General features: G+C 43.4%; 2 protein-coding genes across 3 annotated transcripts in view; one reads left to right on the plus strand and one right to left on the minus strand.

The window, feature by feature from the left end:
• The window catches only part of pcnx2 (pecanex 2), a 53292-nt gene extending 51372 nt beyond the window's left edge, over positions 1 to 1920 (plus strand). Inside the window, exons 37-40 of the mRNA XM_047351715.1 lie at positions 150 to 316; positions 401 to 475; positions 565 to 741; positions 1528 to 1920. Of these exons, the coding sequence (XP_047207671.1) occupies positions 150 to 316; positions 401 to 475; positions 565 to 741; positions 1528 to 1701 (593 nt within the window). The 3' untranslated portion in view covers positions 1702 to 1920. The remainder of the gene's footprint in view (positions 1 to 149; positions 317 to 400; positions 476 to 564; positions 742 to 1527) is intronic.
• Positions 1921 to 10649: 8729 nt separating this feature from the next.
• rgs17 (regulator of G protein signaling 17) overlaps positions 10650 to 22970 on the minus strand; it is a 37345-nt gene continuing 25024 nt past the window's right edge. For both annotated transcript variants that reach the window (XM_047352023.1, XM_047352024.1), the window contains 3 exons: positions 18256 to 18330; positions 17919 to 18150; positions 10650 to 16985 (listed from right to left, as the gene is read on the minus strand). In XM_047352023.1, coding sequence (XP_047207979.1) covers positions 16797 to 16985; positions 17919 to 18150; positions 18256 to 18330 — 496 coding nt within the window. In that variant the 3' untranslated portion in view covers positions 10650 to 16796. The remainder of the gene's footprint in view (positions 16986 to 17918; positions 18151 to 18255; positions 18331 to 22970) is intronic.

Below are 22970 nucleotides of genomic sequence, written 5' to 3' on the forward strand. Positions count from 1 at the left end.
AAATCCAAATCATCGCTCTCAGACAAGCTGCTTTGGTGGATTGTCTTATGAAATTATATTTCTCACCTCAGTTCAGCACGAGACACAAACATTGCTCTGCATCCTTTAAAAGACTTGACTTAAATCTCTCAGTTCTTCTGTTTTTTAAGGAAGGAGAGAATACCGCAGTCGATCTGTGCAGCCTCAGAGCCAGCGCCCTCCTGTAAGCAGCCAGTCAGGTCCCATCCTGGACTCTGGCTCCGCCCACGGGTTGGTCCAGCGTCTGTCCAACAGTCAGCTGTCCTTTAACACTTCCATAGCCTCTATATTCTCTCAGGTATACAAATTTTTCTTAGCAACCTACAAATGTTTTAGCGAGGTCTCTTTGAAAGGGATAAAGAGGAAGTCTATGTTTCTTCAGGTCCCTCGTCTGTCAGGAGCAGGAGGGATCAGCTCGCAGCTTCAGGCAGCTCAACATCAGCAGCGCTCCAGTCAGGTGGGAACTTCGTTTTCCTCTCATACACACACTCTCTAAATATGAAACAACCACGTTATTGTGTGTTCCTTCTTCATGGCACTACCCAGGTCTCTTCATCTTCGTCTACACTCAGCCTTCTGTTCGGAAAGCGCAGCTTCTCCAGTGGCCTGGTCATCTCCGGGCTGTCCGCTGCCGAAGGGGGCAACACCACCGACACACAGTCCTCGTCCAGCGTCAACATCGCCGTTGGGCCTTCACACAGGTCCAGCAGCAGAGCGACACAGGTAGGAAGACATTAGAGAACATCTGATGTTCTGATATCAGAGAACATCAGTGCTTGAAGAAGTTTCAAATACCTTCAACTTTTTACCGTTTTGTCACGTTGCAACCGCAAACTTATGCATTTTATTGGGATTTTATATGGTAGACCTACATGAAGTATAAAAAAAACTGGGAAGTGGATGGAAAAGTTAATGTGGCTTTCACATATTTTTACAATGGCATGATTTTTTATTTAGCCCTCTTTTTTATGATACCCCTAAATAAAGCACAGTGCCTGTAGAACTTGCCATACTAGTAGAGTAAATAAAGTATGAATACAGCAGTTTTATGAAGATTTTGTTTTCGGAAAACTAACAATGCACATCCCCTTAACACATCCCTGTGGGGAAACAATGGTGGTGGCAGCATCATGCTGTGGGGATGCTTTCTGTTAGCAGAGACAGGGAAAACGCTCAGAGGAAAATGGATAGAGCTAAATATAGGGGAACTCTGGATGAAGACCTGCCAAGGTTCGCATTCAAGCGGGTAAACGAGCCTAAACATCCAGCCTACTGTAAATCCCCCCAAAAAAGGTTCAACTAGGTATAAAAGCTCCCCCCTCTCTACAACACACCTGTCACTCAGGTTAACACTTAGAACCTTTTTATAATTTTCAATAGTCGAATATGTCATAATTACACTAGAAGAAACTGCTAAATAACCATTGTATTGAAAATCTCTAGGTATTCTTAATCTGGCTGATTAAGCCTTAAAATGTAATTAGCCTTAAGTCTTCCTATTTTCCTCAGTGGACCTCAGAGCCATACGAGAGTATAGACGGATCCGATTCCAACGCTGCTGTGACAGTGAAAGAGAGCGCCCAGTCGAGCGATCAAGGCTTCAGCCAGGCATTGGACAAGACCCAAGAGGAATCTGCATCTGCCTCAACAGCTCCTGAGCCAACTGATCAAAAGACTGTCTAAGAAGGAGTAGAGGATGAACAGGAGAGAAAGCAGAAAGGACTGTATGGAAAGCAACACACATGCATACAGAAGATTGTACGCAAAAGAGAGCACCCATGCACACAAACCTGCCTTCTCCCTTTATCCTCAGCATGTGGTCTCACTTTGTTGTTTGAATGTAAAGTCTGGAAAAAGTGATGTTTGTTCTGGGTGATGAAATAAATACATTTTTGAATGAAATGGCCTCCTTTTATGATCATTATTAGGTTTTATATATTTCCTGTAGTGGTTTTTTGAAGAGTAATGATTATCAAGGCACCAAAAATGGAGCTTCACGTCGCTTAATGGTGCATTTAAGTTTAAAAGTTCAGTTTACCCAGCCCTGTTGTTTTTCAAAGGATACAAAGGCTAGTGCATTGTAAATGGTCCTTTCCAAAATTATTCCTGTTTTTTTAAAGCATGTCATATAATAGCTTGCTATCTTAGCAGCATGCCATGTTCCAACATCCATTATCACTTCTAATCCCCTGGGACTTGTTGATGGACTGCAGCGTTTCTAATACAGCTTGATGGGAGGGAGGTCTAAAACAAAAGCTTTCATATGACTGAGGATTACACTTGACATTTGTTCACATATATCAATATTAATATTATGATGAATATTACATAACTGTAATACTGTAAAACTACCATAGATATTAAGGGGTAATGTTTGTTTTCAGGGTACCATCTTCATAATGTGAGTTTTCTGGTGTTGGGTCAGAAGAAGTTCCTGTGTTGAGAGGTTCCTTGCTTTTAAAAGGCCCCCTTTTGTTTTTTTTCCTTGGTTCTTTGGATCCTAAATAGCCATATACTGTGCTGGGCACATTTATCAACACCCCCGGTGAATATGTCTAAAAAGCATTAAAATAAATTCACCTTTTATTGCAGCTACATATAACAATTCAAGGTCAGTGCTCTCCTATGCTCTTCACTCTTTGGCTCACACCACAGGCTTTCTATAGGATTAGGGTCTGGGGACTGAGATGACCATGGAAGAAGGGCGATTGTCTGTCTAATGAACCAGTTCTGTTTTGATTTGACTATATGTTTTGGATCACTATCTTGCCTAATGACGATGATCAATTTTCAGTTTACTGGAGTTCATGACGCCAAGCAATCTGATAACGTTTCTAGGGCTTTTGAAAGAGGAACAGTATCACAGATCCCCCCCCCCCATACTTAACAGTAGGCAATAGGTAATTTTCATATATTCATCCTTTTTTTACACTAGGTCCACCTGGAATGTTTGTTGCCAAAACCTCAGTCTTAGTCTCATCTGACAAAAGCATGTTTATGTTTATGATGGTGGGTCAGAAAAGGCTCAGCTGGTCCTCATGTACAGTAAATAGTATCTAGTGGTTGTTATGGAGACCTGCCAGTTTCATTGCAATTTCCTAACAATTACCTTTTTTTCTATACCTCCCTTATCATCCTGCTCATGTGTGTGGAGGCAAGATAAATGAAGTCCTCAACCACCCAAGAGGCCAGTGGTTAAAAATATATCTTATGGAAATAGGAATGTTTTCTAGAAACTGATCAATTTAAAAAAGTATAAACCAAAAAAAAGAAATGTCAGTTTTACTTGCCGGTGTCCAGCTATTAAAATAAATGCAATTGAATGCCCAGGACTTTCAATAGACATAAATCACTTTCTTTAATTATTTACTTGATTCTACTTCATTTCACCCAGATTCACATCCAAACAAAATTATTTTTCAAGAGATACTTTAATGAGCTTTAAACAATAATGCTTCTCAGTTACTTAAAAGTAAGCATGTTGTTACTAAAGTCAACACAGCAATCTAATGAAATCTAAGAGGAGCCTGAGCTAGTGCGGGAGGTCGAGAGATATCGACTAGAAATAGTTGGGCTCACCTCCTCGCACAGCGTGGGCTCTGGAACCCATCTCCTCGAGAGGGGCTGGACTCTCTTCTACTCTGGAGTGGCCCACGGGGAGAGGCGGCGGGCTGGGGTGGGTTTGCTTGTTGCCCCCCAGCTCAGCCGTCTCTTGTTAGGGTTTACCCCAGTGGATGAGAGGGTCGTATCCCTGTGCCTTCTGGTCAGCGACAGGTCTCTGATTGTCGTTTCGGCCTACGGGCCGAGCGGTAGTGCGGAGTACCCGGCCTTCTTGGTGTCCCTGTTGGGGGTGCTAGATATTGTCCCTCCCGGGGACTCCATTATTCTGCTGGGGGACTTCAACGCCCACGTGGGAAACGACAGTGACACCTGGAGAGGCGTAATCGGGAGGAATGGCATCCCCAATCTGAATCCGAGCGGTGTTTTGTTATTGGACTTCTGTGCTAGTCACGGATTGTCCATAATGAACACCATGTTCAAACATAAGGGTGTCCATCAGTGCACTTGGCACCAGGAAACCCTAGGCAGGAGGTCGATGATCAAGTTTGTTGTCGTGTCGTCAGACCTTTGGCTGCGTGTTTTGGACACTCGGGAGAAGAGAGGGGCTGAGCTGTCCACTGAATGTCTGGCAGAGCCCTCGGCCAGGGATGTATTCAACTCCCACCTCCGGGAGAGCTTTGACCAGATTCCGGGGGATATTGGAGACTTAGAGCCCGAGTGGACCATGTTCTCCGCATCTATTGTCGATGCTGCTGCCCGTAGCTGTGGCCGTAAGGTCTGTGGTGCCTGTCGCGGCGGCAATTCCAGAACCCGTATGTGGACACCGGCAGTAAGGGATGCTTTCAAACTGAAGAAGGAGTCCTATTGGCTTTGGTTGGCTTGTGGGACTCCTGAGGTGGCTGACGGGGAAGGTGGGGCCAAACGGGCCGCAGCCCGGGCTTTGGCAGAGGCAAAAACTCAGGCCTGGGAAATGTTCGGTGAGGCCATGGAGAAGGACTACCGGTTGGCCTCAAAGCGATTCTGGCAAACTGTCCGGCGCCCCAGGAGGGGGAAGCAGTGTTTCGCCAACACTGTTTACAGTGGGGGTGGGAGGCTGCTGAAATCGACTGGGGACATTATCGGGCGGTGGAAGCAGTACTTTGAGGATCTCCTCAATCCTGCCATCACGCATTCCCTGGTGGAACCAGAGGCTGGGGACTCGGGGTTAGACTCTTTCATCACCCAGGCTGAAGTCACCGAGGTGGTTAAAAAGCTCTGCGGTGGCAGGGCTTCGGGGGTGGATGAGATCTACCCTGAGTACCTCAAGTCTGTTGTGGGGCTGTCATGGTTGACGCGCCTCTTTCTTCAACATTGCGTGGCGGTCGGGGACAGTGCCCCTGGACTGGGAGACTGGGGTGGTGGTCCCACTTCATAAGAAGGGTGACCAGATGGTGTGTTCCAACTATAGGGGGATCACGCTCCTCATCCTCCCTGGTAAGGCCTACGCCAGGGTATTGGAGAGGAGAGTCCGGCCGATAGTCGAACCTCGAATCTCAGTGTCCTGGCCGTGGAACACTGGACCAGCTCTACACCCTCTGCAGGGTACTCGACAGTTCATGGGAGTCTGCCCAAACAGTCCACATGTGTTTTGTGGACCTGGAGAAGGCATTTGACTGTGTCCCTCGTGGTGCCCTGTGGGGGGTGCTCCAGGAGCATGGAGTTGGTCTCTGGTCTCTGTACAAGCGGAGCAGGAGTTTGGTCTGCATTGCCCTAGGAGTATGGAATCGGGGGCCCTTTACTAGGGGCCATCTGATCTCTGTACAAGTGGAGAAAGTCGGACCTGTTCCCGGTGCATGTTGGACTCCGGCAGGGCTGCTTTTTGTCACCGGTCCTGTTAATAACTTTTATGGACAGGATTTCTAGGCACAGCCAAGGGCCGGAGGGGGTCTGGTTTGGGAACCAGTGAATTTTGTCTCTTCTTTTTGCAGATGACGTGGTCCTGCTGGCCCAATCTAGCCAAGACCTACAGCATGCGCTGGGGCGGTTCGCAGCTGGGATGTGGATCAGTTCCTCCAAGTCCAAGGCCATGGTACTCGACCGGAAAAGGGTGGCTTGTCTTCTTCAGGTTGGTGGGGAGTTCCTGCCTCAAGTGGAGGAGTTCAAGTATCTCGGGGTCTTGTTCACGAGTGAGTGGAGAATGGAGCGGGAGATTGACAGACGGATCGGTGCCGCTGCCGCAGTAATGTGTCGATTTACCGGTCGGTCTACGTTCCTACCCTCACCTATGGCCATGAACTTTAGGTCATGACCGAAAGAACGAGATACCAGATACAAGCGGCTGAAATGAGCTTCCTCCGTAGGGTGACCGGGCACTCCCTTTGAGATAGGGTGAGGAGCTCGGCCATCCGGGAGGGGCTCGGAGTAGAGCCGCCGCTCCTCCACATCTAGAGAAGCCAGTTGAGGTGGCTCGGGCATCTATACCGGATGCCTCCTGGACGCCTTCTTTGGGAGGTGTTCCAGGCACGTCCCACCAGGAGGAGGCCCAGGGGACGGCCCAGGACACGCTGGAGGGACTATGTCTCTCGGCTGGCCTGGGAACGCCCTGGGCCTTGAGCTGGAGGCGGTGTCTGGGGAGAGGGACGTCTGGGTGTCTCTACTGAGTCTGCTGCCCCCGTGACCTGGTCCCGGATGAAGCGGAAGACGACGAGTACGAGTACAAGTGGTTTAATTTTGTTCACTTTTTATTCATGGTAATTCATTATTGTTTCTATTATTTATTTATTTTCTTAACTTTACCTTAATAGAGGTGCACCTTTACCCTGTCCTGCTGCTGAAGCTATTTAGTTTCCCCCTAGGAGGATATGTATATATATTTTTATCTCTATATTAATAATTGTATGATTGTTATATAAGTTTATGTTCTCATTTACTCGACTGTTTACTTCCTGCACGATCGAGCCGGTAGTGTTTTATTGATTCACAGCTGTTCATTGTACGGAGAATAACTCTACTTTCTCTCCGTCTTTCTGCCATCTTCTCAGCTTAAGACACTCTTAGGCTTACTAAAAGTCATCCTTATTACTCTTAACAATGTTCACTGTAGGAGCTCTATTAAGGCCTAAGATGCTTCGTGAATAAATTTTATCTTACCGAGGGAAAATTCTAAGATTTTGTTTTAGAATGACATCACTAGGAGCTAATTTTAGTCTTCTGATTATTTGTGAATACGGCCATTAGTTCAAGACCTTAAGCTCAAGTGAACTTAGGTTATACAGCAGGACAATGATCTGAAACACACCAGCAAGTCCACCTCTAAATGCTTGAAAATAAATGTTTTGTATTGGCCTAGTTAAAGTATGGACTCAAATCTAATGGAAATGCTGTTGCGTGACCTTAAAAAAGGCTATTCATGCCCAAAAACCCTCCAATGTGGCCGAGTTAAAACATCTCTACAAAAAAAGAATGGGCCAAAATTTCTTCACAGCGATGCTTGTTGATTATTCGGCGGAGCTGGTTTGGATAGCTATAATGTTTTAAAAACTACATTTTGTATTTATTCAGGTTATCTTTGTCTGATATTCCCATTTGGATGATGAGCTAAAACATATAAATGTAGCAAAAACTGAAGAAATCTGTAAGGGGGAAATAATTTTTCGCAGAACTTGACAAATAAAATGTAAATATAATATAAACTTCCAGTATTAATCATAAAAAACAACACAATCATATTTGGCAAAAATCTATTAATAAAGTCTTTATTGTAAGTTGTTACATTTAGATTTCTCTCTAGCAGCACTATTCAAATTACAGATATTCAAGGGCAGTAACCATAGACTGTAGTTCTCTCTTAATGCAAGATGTCCTCATGTAAACAAAGACAAACACAGAAGATAAGTATTTTAAAATGTACCACAACATGGGCAAGTTGCTAATGTGACAACAACTGATGTAAGGTTCAAGGACGACTTCTGTGTCTTTTGAGATAAAATGTGACTGGTCCAGCACAAAAACAAATCAAAAACGTATACAGCATATTGTTACAATTTTTAGTTGGAAATGGTGTGATCATTTGCAACCCGTATCAGGCATGTTGCAAAATGTCCATCACCGGTTTACAGGTTGGTGGAGGGATGCTTTAGAGAAATGAAACAGCTCTGTGACAGCAACATAAATTGGACATGTAGCAGAATAATTTTAGTGCAACAGAACTTGTGATTAAACATTCCAACAATTTCTTTGACTTCTTTACACTAAATCCAAAGACACGTTATAAATATGGCACATTATATCCAACAAAGAGCACTGTTGTACTTTCTTGGTCAGTTCCACTGACCACAGAAATCTCAAGTTTGATTTCCCACCTTTTTCTTTAACCTTACTCTAAAACTTTTTATATATATATATTTTGAAGAGATTTTATATATATATATATTTTTTTTCATTTCTTTTTTTTTTGCACTAGTGCTCATTTAAATTCTCATGTCCATGGTCAAGCTAGCAGCTAGTTAGCTCAGCTCATCTTCATCTTCATGTGATAAAGTGAAATACTCTATCAACCATAAATAATGAACTTTTATAGAATAGGTACATATTGTCCAAATTGAACAGAAAAAATACAATTTTGACACTTATAGATGTAGAGTGAGGATAGCAGTTTAAAGTAACTAGCTTTAGCTAGCTAGTTTTGGGACTAGCAACCTGCTGCTACCTTAACTTTATTTTTAGGGCAGAAATCTCATAGTGATACTGGCTTGTTCTTTTGTTTTTACCAACAGCATAAACAGTAAACATTTTTATCTAGATGTCTAAACAACACTTGAGTGCAAATTATATCCAAACTGCACCATCATGCACAGATTTGCCAATACTAACCTAATTTAGAAAAACGTACAAATTCCGTAAAGCTCAGTGTTTTGAACTGTGTCCACACTTAGCCTTGTAGTACAGCTTTGTATTGGTGCAAGATGGGGGTGAATGAGTCTGTTTAATGCTACAGTTTCGAACAGATTTTCAGTTTTTCCCCGGTACATCTCAAAGTCATGATGAAAAGCAATCAAATTCTGGAGCAGCACAAACCCTGAATAGTAACAGTGCTTTGAGATGTTATTAGCATGACTCAAATCTGTGTGCATATAGAGGCTACTGTGATTTTAAAAAAATCTTTAAACTTTACGTCTGAAAATTTAGCTAGCAAATGTCAGTGTGTCCACCCACTCTGCTTTCATCTTGTTAATACATACAGTTGTGTTCAAAATAATAGCAGGACAACATCGCTAACCAGACTAAACACTGGTATTGGTTGAAATTATACTTCTAAAATAGATGCTGCCAACTCTATGTAATTGAACCACTATTTGAACGGGATGTGTTCAAAATTATTTCAATGTGGCGTTCAATCGGTTAGTGCATTCGTTAAATAGTTGTTCCAGGAAATTGATTAAGAAGTTGACTGGAGAGGTGAAAATGTAGAAAGAAGTGCATAAAATGATGGGCTGTCCAGTAAAAATGAGCTCAAACATTTAAAAATGAAAACCAAAACCCAAAATATGCAGTAGAAAACGTAAAACTAAAGCTCCATTGGATTCAAGAACAGCCAAAAGGTAAATTAAGCCAATGCAGGGTGATTCAAAGGAAAGTTAAGTCTTGAAGCATTTTTCAGCTTATACTGTAAGATTTGAGATTGTAAAGTGCATTTCGGTGTATGAAAATAAAATGTATTATAAAGATTCTGAGATCTACTCACTATAACACACTGTTATTTTGAACACAACTGCACATGACCACAAAGATCCAAATGTTCTTCCTTTGCATAAATAAAACAATCAGAATCTCATTAGTCATTTTTTTAAAGTGAACGTGAGACAGAAATCTCAATCAAACATTGCTGCCTTGGAAAATTCTTTGAATCATGCACAAAAGAACAGCTGATGATTGTAGATCGTTTAAAACAAAGAGGGTAATTTAGTCATTCTGGCAATTCATGAAACACCCAAAACAAATTAATTACCCATAACTGTCTCTATTAGTCAAACATACTAGAAGAAAAATATGAACCTCTTAAAAGAGTTTCACATATTTTTAATTGTCTGCATACTGCAGTACTTGAATACATACTCATACAGTATTGTTTATAGCAAATAACTGAATTATTTCATTTATTTAGCACAAAGCATGCTGGATAGAAAAAGTGTCACTTTTAAATAGTCTAAAGTGACAAATTTTTTTAATATTCTCATTTGCAGCTCATTTCTCAACAACTGCGATCTATCTACAAAGGCATGACAAAAACCAAGAAGTTTAGGCATCTAAATCAATAAAGAGAAAAGTGATTGCCTAAAACTGTTCATAGCCAACTTCAAGGAGTACCTGCACAAACATGTTCTCTTTCCTCAAGAAGCACAAATGCCTCAAGCAGAGGCACAAAAGAGACAGCATGAGGGGGTTGGTAATCATGTACAAGGAACACAGCATCAGTATTATTTTAGCTGTTAAACAGGGCCGTTTCTGCATTGACTGCTTTCAGTGATGTCATGTGTGACGTGAAACCTTTGTGACATGCCAGAAAATCAAAGTTAGGACCCGAGACGCAGAAAATGAGACAGACCCAAACGAGAGACAGAGAGAGTTCTTGAGGTCTGTTATAAAGCATAAATAGGCACTATACCCAACTGAGGGAAAACATGAACCACCAAAAGTAAGCTTGTACTTCTTTAGCCATGAGTATGCACTGTTAGAAAAGAAATGAAACAATTATTTTAGGTCAGGTGCTAACACTCACCTCCCAACCTTGTGTTAAAACAAAATGTGAATAAATAGTAAAAAAAAAAAAAGCTATAAAAGCAAAATTAAGTGTTAACTTAAATGAGGAGACTAGGTTAAAATAAAAAGAAACTGTATCTGCTCCATATTGAGGCTACTATATCAACACAGTGATGATCTAAGTGGATGTGGCTACAAAAGAGGAAACAAGTTAGCACTGCTTGCTGATGGCACTACGCTGCTTCTGTTTGGTTACTAATTCACAACAGATGTGCAGTGTGAACTGGCCAAGAACATAAAAATCGTTGTAATAAAAAAAATGAAATTAAATGGAAAGTGGAGTTTTTCTTTATTTTATAATTAATTTATGTGACGGACCGTGCTTATTTCAAAAAGAATACATCCATTACAGCATCGCTCACTTTCAATTTAAATTTGTTTGCAGATTGAATGACTTTAGTATAGTGCTGCTTCCAAAAAAGGATTTATCCTAAATTATGTCCTTAAATGTCAACATTGACAGCAATAGCATTTTGTCTGGCAAAGGTTTGGTGCTGGTCATTTTGTATGTATAGTTGAGCTGTTTGACTTTTTTGCATATTAAACAGCTGTCTGACAATAACAAGTTTGCATCCTTCATGTCTCAATTTGTATTCACATTGGAAACATTTTGTACTGTAATTTTGCCTTAGTTTACTGTGAACAAATGCGTAAATATCTACTAGCAGGCTGTGCTGCCAGTTTCGGAACTTTGTTGCTATGTTTCAAGATTTTGAAAAAAGTGTCTAGCAATAAATCGTACGACTTTTTCTGAAGCTACTGCAGGCTTCTGGAGACTTTGATGTAAAAGCACGTATTATTCTTAGTCAAGCCACCACTGGCTCTGTTGTTGAGGAGAGTTGGAACATTAAAAAACAAAAATTAAGTTCATCTGTAATTCTAAACATATTTTGGGTTATTTTTTTCTTCTTTTTGACTTATTAATTCTCATCCATGCACATTGCCAATTATGCAAATTAGGTAACAACACCATTTATCAACTTTTAGGGTAGCCAGTAGCTACAACACTGCCAGCAGGATATAGTCCAGTGTTATTTTGCTTTGATCAAGGGTCACATTTCATTTGAGGCAACTGGTCCAGATGGGTATCAGAATGGCACTAATTGAAAATAGGGCATGATAATTTTATTACATTCTAAGTGTGGTTTGAGCATTTCTATGATTATTGTCATATTCAAAAAATGTATTACATAAGAAAAAACAAATATACTTAAGTATGTGGGTTCAAAAGGGTTTGTTTATGGATGCAAAAAGGAAGTAAAAAAAATGGTAATGAGCATAATCAAAATGGGGAAGCGGCAAATTGACCCAGGATCACAGAGTCACATGGTTCTGCTTTAAAAATGATAATACATTACAGTGAAAAAGACAATAAGTCCTAGGTGGCCCAAATGCCTTCATATTCCGGTATTGTTGCAGTGTTGAAGACGGTCATGGTGTGGTTGCTTCTTAAATAAATAGGTTTTTCCCCCCTCAGTCAGGCAGTACTGCACAGTTCAGCTACTAATGTTGTAGCCTGAGCAATGACAGCTTTCCTGAAAGTCAACCGTCAGCAAAATTCCAGTAATCTACTTTTTCGTTCGAACCAAAACCTCAGCGTTCAGCCACCATGTCTGACAACACCTTAGTTCTTGTAAGCAAGGTTTCTTTCACAGCCATCGCAAAGGCATATACTTTTCTCAGTTTATATTACTTGTTATATTTGAGATATATATATATATATATATATATATATATATATAAATAAACAAAAATAAGGTGTACATTTTTGCTGAAGAATATCAGCATAGGGCAAAGTAAACCATGGTCCGTCTAAAACAGGTAAGAGGTACACCACTGCGACATCTCCAAACTCTTCCACAGTAACAGATTTGCATAGGCAAAAATGGGATTAGCCCTTAGACAGTGGATTCCTGAATTCTTTATAGAGATGCAAAATCTAGTTCAGCTCAACACAATTAAAAACAAACATACATATAAACAAAATAATATTATTAATAATAATAATGTTGACTAGGCCAAGCTCTCTTTTACCTCTGGTCCTTAACATAGAGTCATTTTCTGTGCACATTTTTTGTTTACAGTGTTAGGCTTCAAGTAGATCTAAACAACAACTTGTACATTGACAACTTGATGTGAAATAAATTAACCAATATGAGAGGTAGTGAAACACCTATAGCAATGTTTGTCTTCTTTTCTAAATATAAAGAAAAAAAAGAAAGAAAGTAAGGCCAAAGCTTTGCAGACCTCTCATCCCGTCAGGACACTTCAGCTCTCAACCTTTTGTTTTCTGTTTTTCGGCTATAAAACCAGAGCCAAACACTATCTCACATGGAATCCACGGGAATTTAAAGACACAAATCTGAACTCGGTGATGACACTACATCACTTCACACCATAGTCATTGCTTGTAAGATCCACCTTTGCAATGCAGGTATACAAAAATAAAATTTTAAACAACCATGTACACTTCTCCCACTCTGAAAAGCTGGAAAACATTAAGAGGAAAGGACAAAAGCAATACAAGCTAAGGTTTCTGCTTTCTTGGGTCCTTCCTGTGAAACACTCTCAGTTTCAAACTCAGACCTGCTGGCTATTAGCTCCCCCGCTGTTCCAAGCATTTAAAAAGGTACACAAATCTCATTATTTATGAATGTAAACTCTGTTTGATTGCACCATGATTTCAGGATCTGGTTTCTGGTGAGACATTCTCGTGCTAGTTAATTTATGGACAAAATACAAGTGTACTGTGCAGAGGAGGGATTTGCCAGCAAGAGAGCTTTAGATGAGTGACTGAAAGGAAAAGCTATTGCAAGTTTTGAAATGCTTTCCCAGGAAATGAGCTGTTCCGTATATGAAACTTAACCTTCACTGTCAGATTATTTCTTTTTTTACTAAATCTGTAATCCACCTGTCTTTGATCAACTGGGCACATGCATCTGCACAGCTCTTCATTCGAACAACCAAGCAACATCAGTCACAATCTGGTGGAAATTGATTTCATCTAGACCTACGCGATTCCAGAAAGTGTTCTGGGTAATTTATGTGGACTAGAAAAAGAATGAGACTTAAGAACAATCCTCACTAGGCATGGGCCGGTCACCCTGTTAAGATATACCAAAAGAAAAATCAGTTACAGTTTCAAATTGCAAACATTTGCCTTTTAACTCTTTTTAATGAGATGACAGAAGCAACTTTAGTTTTACTCCGACCGGTTTCACGTTGTCGACTAAAATCTGAAGTCAGGGGAATGCATTTTTTAGAGCCTCTAACAAATTTAGGGACAATTATCTCTTTACACCCAGGTAAAATATTTATCCTAGGATGAAATGGACATAAAGTTAAATTTTGCATCACACAGACCTAATTTTGTTAGTTTAAATAACTTCAGATTAAGTCTCAGTCGCTATTTTCCCAACTCCTCCTGCCTTTCCACATGACTAAAATTAGATTTGATTTTTATCCTATTCATTGCCGAAAAGGTTATTTAGTAATGCCGAATGAGTTTTTATTTCGTGTTTCGGCTAAATTTGATCAAAGAAAGAGTTGTCAAAGAAAAATATTCAGTCAATAAAACTGACATTGGCCAAAAGAAACGCAGGACTGATTGAGTTTTATTATGTTGTATAGAACATAGAATTGATTTTCTCCCAACTGTTGCTGAGTCTATTATGTTTTTCCTTTGCTTACAAGACAGATTTGGCTGTTCGGGAGTATATCATACACAGTCATGGCATGAAAATAAATTAGCCCCACTCATCACTTCTATAAATCTCACAGTTACTTGGGAAGATAAGATGATTAAGTTATAATATTCTGTGAAATAAATACTTGAAAAATGTTATTAAATGTTGCAGCTTAATGTATCAACTAATAAAAAAAGGTTATAGATAACATCCAAAACTGCAACAATCAAAATATTACATCTACATCTGCAGAACATATCGAACCACAATCATCATTACAATATCAACGACTGCTTGGATGCTGTATTTGATTGGCTTTGGTGTTTCAGGCCACACGCATTTAATCTCTTCTTTCCAGTAATGTTTTTGTCCACATCCCTTCACAAACCTTTTATGCCCACAACTGATGTAGACCTTAGTGACCTAGATCAAAATTGTCACGAAGAGTGTTGGGGATGTTGTGGTGGTGAAAATGAAAAAAAGTATAAAGAAAATGGGGAATAATCATAATTAATTTAATCATTGTAATGTTAGATATATGTTAACAATAATAATCCAAAATCAAGCCGTTTTAGTTGTATTATTCTTAGCAGTGGTGGAAATGATTCTGTTTTAAACTGAAGCAATAAGATGATGTCAGACATTTCTGCTTGACATGACATTTGTTTTCTTAATACTGTTAAACCAAGGTGTTTTTACTGAAGGTTATTATACCGGCCCATGCCTAACCCTCACTAATCACAACCAGTTGTCTCAATCCAGATTGGCATGAGAACTTCAGGTAGTTAGAGAAGGCGGCAACATGGATGCCTCTGAGGCTCTGAAAGGAGTGAGCTGCTCACCAGACCAGACCATGTGGGTCATATATCCATCAAATCAATGGACGCAGAGACTCATTGCGTTAAAACTGCATATTATATGCAGCACTTATGGACTTTGTACGGCAGATCCATAGGCTAACAACAAAGTTTCTTTTTAAATGTTCACACCATAAAAAAGTGTCCGTTTATATGCTAAACATTTTAACAGGACATTTGGCAATTTAACTTTTATTTTCCTATTCGGTGTTTTACTGTATCTCACACACACACTCACATACGTGCACACACATACACACACACATTATAACTGCATGCTGTCCAAGTCAGGTTAGAAAAACAGACCAGTGTGTGAGGGCTGGCAGTAGGAGGAAAGATTAGCACAAGCATCTCATCATCTGCTTGTCTACAGCATGCTTAAACCCGTTTGGTTTTAGCTGAAAAGGCTTGTGTGGAACAAGACTACGCAGATTTCTTTGCTAGCCAGGGATTATCACGTTTCAGCATTATTAAACAAGCCCTCTTTCCCAGCTTGTAAAAATCAAATACCTCTTCACAGGAACTCTGAAGTCCCATTTGGCACCTAGTTAACCAATCCATTAAAATCCTACACCTCAATGACTAGAACGTCTAAAGCTGAAGCCTTTCAGACAAAGGCCAGGGTTCAATTGCTCATATGCTTATATCTGCAACTAACGAAATTGCTACTGTTTTCTATCCACAATGCCGTTCACTGAGACAATAAAGGTGTCTTTGTATTTCCTCCATTTGTGGTTTTGGCCTAAACTTGGCACCTGTGCTTCTAATGCTGTCGGGGTCTTTAAGTAGGCGAGAGGAATGGGAGGAAAAAAAAGGCATGGGAGGTAGGGATTGTTGGACAAACTGTGGTTGCTTTGCAGCACATCGATAGCAGCGCTTCTGCCGCCTTCCTTTACATGTAAAGGCATTGTGACTTTTTTCAGGAGAGAGGAGTTCATGAGCTCTAATATCAGAAGTAGCTGCCCAACCACAAATCTAGCCCTTACTTCTCCCAATTAAATGAAGCGAGGTACTTGGACAAACAGATGGACGGACAGAGGAGGGCTGAAAAAAAGCAGCTTTTACATGTCAATAAAAGCATAAAACTTACAGAAATGTACCTTTTTCCCCCTACGCTAAACGTACACAGTCAGGCAGCGCCAGCCTTAATACCTTTCGGAAACGGTTGCAGTCCGCGGCTTACATTGTCAAGCTACAGTAGAGAGAGAGCAGCATGCAGAGAGAGCCGATGCTTCAACCGGTTAAAAAGGCAAATATTCTCCCATTCCCACCAACCATTGGGTGTCATGTTTAGAGAGTGAAGAGATATAAAACAAGAAGAAAAAAAAACAGGGAAATGGGACGGCAATGGAAAAGAGTGACAAGGACAGAGCATTAAAGTGAGGGTAAAGAGCATGAGGTTCAAATATTACAGTACAGGAACAGTGGGTTTGTCCTTTATGTCTCTTTCCTTCTCTGTGTCCTCGCCACCCGAGGAGTCCTTGTCCGTGCTTAACCAACGCTCGGCCATTCGGGTTGGCCGTTTAAACCAATCGCTGATAAGGGTGGAGTCAGCCGCTCGAAACAAAACGGAACAAACTGCTAGCAAAACAATCACTGGCCAGCAATAATGGTCTCAAATCGACCAATAAGCAGCCAGCAAAGGCCGACCTAGCTCCAGTGAACAACTGGATAGAAATTGCTTAAAAAATATAAATAAAAAAAAAAAAAAACGACCAGCTATCTTGGATGTCATTTAAGTTTTTTTGCCATCAAAACAGAGCAAGAGACTTTTTTTCTTCCCAAACCTGACTTCTGGCACCATAGTAGTATTTGAAGTTTTAAGTAGGAGTCTCGTTGGCGTACGTTGGCAATGACGAACGTTCGGTGGCAAGGTTTAGGTGTCGAGGCAGGTGCGCCTCCTGGTGGCCAGGAGGTCTCTGTAAACGGAGGAGTTGAGGAAACGCGGGAAGGAGTCCCGGTGCATCAGGGTGTAGATCTGGAGCTGGGCCTCCTCGTACATCATGTTGCTAGGCTCTGCTAAGGTCTGGTTTATGCCTTCTCTAACCCGAGAGTCCAGACTCACCTGGGGGAAAGAGACAATATGGGTTTTCTTCTTTAATTTTCACATGCAATCTTTAACAGAAACAGAGGTGAATCTCGATAAATTATATCTAAAAGTTAAATAATTGCAGTAATTCTATTCAAAAAGGAAACTCCTACATAGATTCATTTCACACAGTTAGATATTTAAAGCATTTATTTCTAATTTTGATGATTGTTGGCTTAAACCCAAACTTGAGTTTTTCAAAAAATGCTAATTTCGTATTTTACCACTAAAAGAATTATGTTTGATAAAGAAATGTTCAGCTACGGACTACACAATAACAGTAGACACTGCTGCTGACTCAACAGTTGTCTAGCAGACACTCATTGACACTCTTAAAAAGGTTTTTCATTTTTGTATTTACGTAACTTTAATCACTCTGTGAAGTTACCAAGAAGCAGGCTGGTATGCAAGCATATTAACGAAAAATGACATTGAAGGAAAAAGACCAGCTATAAAGACCATGGGATCACCCTGCTTGATTTTCTAGCAAACTGGCCTGACTTAAACCTTAATAGAAAATCTATGGAGTGCAGTCTAGAATCAAATGAGACACAAGATCCAACAACCCACACAGGCTGAAGGCCACCCTGAAAGCAACATAGGCTTCCTAAACATCTCAGCAGAGCCAAAGGCTTATTGCCACCGTGCCACGCCGCATTGAGGCAAAAAGAGCCCTGACCAAGTACTGTGAGTGGAAACTGTACAGTACATGCACACACTTTACAGTAGGGCAACATTTCTGTATTAAAAACATTTTTTATTAGTCTTTTATCACTCTAATGAAACTCTAAAATATAAGAGTTCATTTTTTTTTTTTATTGAATCACTGTAATAAATGAACCTTTCAATATTGTTCTTTATCGAGATACACACAAAGCACCGTTGGCTGCGTTTGCCACAGTGGCTCACCTCTTTGGGTGACAATATAGAAACATAATCTTCATATATAATCCTGGCCTTCTCATCCACCACAGAGGGGTTCGTCTCCTTTTTTAACTCTTCACAGGCCAACCAGAAAAGCAGGTTGTCCTCGCTGTACTCGGAGCGCAGGAATTCTCTGAAGATCTCCCGGCCCTCCAATGAACGCAGCATCATCTCAAAGCTCCGTGCCCACGACAGCAACTCTTCTAAACTGGGGCGTCTGCAGGGTGACAAACGGTCACGTGTTAGACAAAACAGAGACGCAGAAGCACACAATGATGGAGATACAAGGAAGTCAGCACCGGATGGATTGAGCTACACTTACTGTTCTTCAGCAGCTTCAATACTGTCCATCTTGGTGCAGGTCTGCCGTTCACTCCTCTCGATTCTGTCTTCATTCCTGTAAATGACACAAAAAATGTGCAACTAGTTATAATTAACTTAACTTGTTAGTGGAAGACAGTTTTACACATATATTGCAATAATATTGCAAAAATGCATCACTACTGAAGTATTAGATCCACGTTTACTCCCTTGCAAAGAAATGAACACTCTCGATTCATAGGACTGTTGCCTTGCAGCAAGAAGGTCCTGGGTTCGACTCCCGGCCAGGGAGTTTGCATGCGTGGGTTCTCATTGGATATTCTGGCTTCCTCCCACAGTCCAAAAACATGACTGTTAGGTTAATCTAAAATAAACTGCCCTTAGGTGCGAATGAGTGTGTGCATGGTTGTTTGTCCTGTATGTCTCTGTGTTGCCCTGCGATGGATTGGCAACCTGTCCAGGGGGTACCCTGCCTCTCACCCGTAGACTGCTGGAGATAGGCACAAGCTCCCCAGTGACCCACTATGGAATAAGTGGTATAGAAGATGAATGAATGAAAATCTAAACAAAAGTGGAGGAGAAAAAAAAATTACATAAAAGTAAAAAATGTATTAGCGTTTTATTGAGTTAAAATAATTTCATCCCTACAACCGACCAGTATTCTGGCTCCCAAAGGTTAGTTAAGTGATGAAAATTCATAAATCAGTTACAGATACTCCTGACCTCAACTGATTATGTCTATTAAGTGCTCTTGTCTACACAATAAATTTCTTCCCATCCAATCAAACATGGGAAAGACCGAAGAGATGTTAAAGATACTAGATCTCAACAACACAGAAGGTGAAAACTACCGCTTATCCGGTACCGGGTCGCGGGAGCAGCAGACTCAGCAGAGACGCCCAGACATCCCTCTCTCCAGACACATCCTCCAGCTCCTCCAGGGGGAGCCCAAGGCGTTCCCAGGCCAGCCAAGAAACATAGTCCCTCCAGCGTGTCCTGGGCCGTCCCCTGGGCCTCCTCCCGGTGGGACGTGCCTGGAACACCTCTCGAGGTATAGATGCCGGAGCCACCTCAACTGGCTCCTCTCGATGTGGAGGAGCAGCGGCTCTACTCCGAGCCCCTCCCGGATGGCCGAGCTCCTCACCCTATCTCTAAGGGAGTGCCCGGCCACCCTACGGAGGAAGCTCATTTCAGCCGCTTGTATCCGAGATCTCGTTCTTTCGGTCATGACCCAAAGTTAAGGGCCATAGGTGAGGGTAGGAACATAGACCGACCGGTAAATTGAGAGCTTTGCTCTTCGGCTCAGCTCTCTGTTCACCACAACGGACCAGCACAGCGCCCCCATTACTGTGGCAGCCGCACCGACCCATCTGTTGATCTCCCGCTCCATTCTTCCTTCACTCGTGAACAAGACCCCGAGATATTTAAACTCCTCCACTTGAGGCAGGAACTCCCCTCCAACCTGAAGAGGACAAGCCACCCTTTTCCGGTCGAGTACCATGGACTTGGAGGAGCTGATCCTCATCCCAGCCGCTTCACACTCGGCTACGAACCACCACAGTGCATGCTGTAGGTCTTGGCTAGAGGGGGCCAGCAGGACCACGTCATCTGCAAAAAGAAGAGACGAAATCCACTGGTCCCCAAACCAGACCCCCTCCGGCCCTTGGCTGCGTCTAGAAATCCTGTCCATAAAAGTTATGAACAGGACCGGTGACAAAGGGCAGCCCTGCCGGAGTCCAACATGCACCGGGAACAGGTCCGACTTAGTGCCGGCAATGCGGACCAAACTCCTGCTCTGCTCGTACAGGGACCGGATGGACCCTAATAAAGGGCCCCCAATTCCATACACCTGGAGCACCCCCCACAGGGCATCACGAGGGACACAGTCGAATGCCTTCTCCAGGTCCACAAAACACATGTGAACCGGTTGGGCAAACTCCCATGAACCCTCGAGTACCCTGTAGAGGGTATAGAGCTGGTCCAGTGTTCCACGGCCGGGACGAAAACCACACTGCTCCTCCTGAAGCCGAGGTTCGACTATCGGTCGGACTCTCCTCTCCAATACCCTGGCGTAGGCCTTACCAGGGAGGCTGAGGAGTGTGATCCCCCTGTAGTTGGAACACACCCTCCGGTCCCTCTTCTTATGAAGAGGGACCACCACCCCAGTCTGGCAGTCTAGAGGCACTGTCCCCGACCGCCACGCAATGTTGAAGAGGCGTGTCAACCATGACAGCCCCACAACATCCAGAGACTTGAGGTACTCAGGGCGGATCTCATCCACCCCCAAAGCCTTGCCACCGCGGAGCTTTTTAACCACCTCGGTGACTTCAGCCTGGGTGATGAAAGAGTCCAACCCGGAGTCCCCAGCCTCTGTTTCCACCACGGAATGCGTGATGGCAGGATTGAGGAGATCCTCGAAGTACTCCTTCCACCGCCCGATAATGTCCTCAGTCGAGGTCAGCAGTCTCCCACCCCCACTATAAACAGTGTTGGCGAAGCACTGCTTCCCCCTCCTGAGGCGCCGGACTGTCGAGCCAGAATCGCTTCAAGGCCAAACGGTAGTCCTTCTCCATGGTCTCACCGAACTCCTCCCAGGCCCGGGTTTTTGCCTCTGCCACAGCCCGGGCCGCAGCACGCTTGGCCTCAAGGTACCCGTCAGCCGCCTCAAGAGTCCCACAAGCCAACCACAGCCGATAGGACTCCTTCTTCAGCTTGACAGCATCCCTTACTGCTGGTGTCCACCACCGGGTTCTGGGATTGCCGCCGCGACAGGCACCGCAGACCTTATGGCCGCAGCTACGGGCAGCAGCATCGACAATAGATGCAGAGAACATGGTCCACTCGGACTCTATGTCTCCAACATCCCCCGGGATCTGGTCGAAGCTCTCCCGGAGGTGGGAGTTGAATACATCCCTGGCCGAGGGCTCTGCCAGGCGTTCCCAGCAGACCCTCACTATGCGCTTGGGCCTGCCAAGTCTGTCCGGCTTTCTCCTCCTCCAGCAGATCCAACTCACCATCAGGTGGTGATCAGTGGACAGCTCAGCCCCTCTCTTCACCCAAGTGTCCAAAACATGCGGCCGAAGGTCTGATGATACGACAACAAAGTCGATCATCGACCTCCTGCCTAGGGTGTCCTGGTGCCAAGTGCACTGATGGACACCCTTATGTTTGAACATGGTGTTCGTTATGGACAATCCGTGACTAGCACAGAAGTCCAATAACAAAACACCACTCGGATGGATTCAGATCGGGGAGGCCGTTTTCTCCCGATTATGCCTCTCCAGGTGTCACTGTCGTTCCCCACGTGGGCGTTGAAGTCCCCCAGCAGAATAATGAAGTCCCCGGGAAGGGGCACTATCCAGCAACCGCGACAGGGACGCCAAGAAGGCCGGGTACTCTGCACTACCACTCGGCCCGTAGGCTGAAATGATAGTCAGAGACCTCTCCCCAACCCGAAGGCGCAGGGATACGACCCTCTCATCCACTGGGGTAAACCCCAACACGAGACGGCTGAGCTGGGGGGCAACAAGCAAACCCACACCAGCCCGCTGCCTCTCCCCGTGGGCCACTCCAGAGTAGAAGAGAGTCCAACCCCTCTCAAGGAGATGGGTTCCAGAGCCCACGCTGTGCGTGGAGGCGAGCCCCGCACAAGCTCAGGCTCCTTCCCCCCCAGCAAGGTGACATTCCACGTCCCTGGGGAGGCCATTCCTCCCGATTATGCCTCTCCAGGTGTCACTGTCGTTCCCCACGTGGGCATTGAAGTCCCCCAGCAGAATAATGAAGTCCCCGGGAGGGGCACTATCCAGCAACCCCGACAGGGACGCCAAGAAGGCCGGGTACTCTGCACTACCACTCGGCCCGTAGGCTGAAATGATAGTCAGAGACCTCTCCCCAACCCGAAGGCGCAGGGATACGACCCTCTCATCCACTGGGGTAAACCCCAACACGAGACGGCTGAGCTGGGGGGCAACAAGCAAACCCACACCAGCCCGCTGCCTCTCCCCGTGGGCCACTCCAGAGTAGAAGAGAGTCCAACCCCTCTCAAGGAGATGGGTTCCAGAGCCCACGCTGTGCGTGGAGGCGAGCCCCGCACAAGCTCAGGCTCCTTCCCCCCCAGCAAGGTGACATTCCACGTCCCTAGAGCCAGCCTAAGCATCCGGGGATCGGGCCGCTGAGGTCTCCACCTTCGTCCGCCACCCAATCCTCTTTGCACCGGTCCCTCACGGTTCCCCCTGCAGGTGGTGGGCCCACTGGGGGTGAAAACTATTGATGTGGTTATTCAGAAACAAAATAAAATGTAAAAAGCCTTCCTGTTACCCTTGCTCTAGTGCTTCCTTGCAAGATCTTGTCTCATGGGATAAAGATAACCATGGGAAATCTGGGCACAGCTACAGGGGATGAACTTGTAAATGATCTTTGGTAACCATGTACAATGAAGCTATTTTTCTTCTTCTATGGAACCTTCTTTTCTCACCCAGAGCACTGCAGATGGATACCTTGCTGTGAAAAAAGGGCAGCTGTGGGCTTTTAAACCTTGGACCTAGTTTATAACAAACAGAATTAAAAGGCAGCCAAGAATCTCCATCAGTTTTATTTAAACCAACAACAGCCAAACTGATGGCAAACACAGCCTCTTTGGGTTGCTAATTTCTTCATGTATTGCTGTGTCCTAACATTTGACAGCGTATCTCCATCCAGAATGGTTCCAAACTTCAG

Source organism: Girardinichthys multiradiatus, chromosome 22, assembly GCF_021462225.1.
Source record: "Girardinichthys multiradiatus isolate DD_20200921_A chromosome 22, DD_fGirMul_XY1, whole genome shotgun sequence".
Taxonomy (NCBI): Eukaryota; Metazoa; Chordata; class Actinopteri; order Cyprinodontiformes; family Goodeidae; genus Girardinichthys; species Girardinichthys multiradiatus.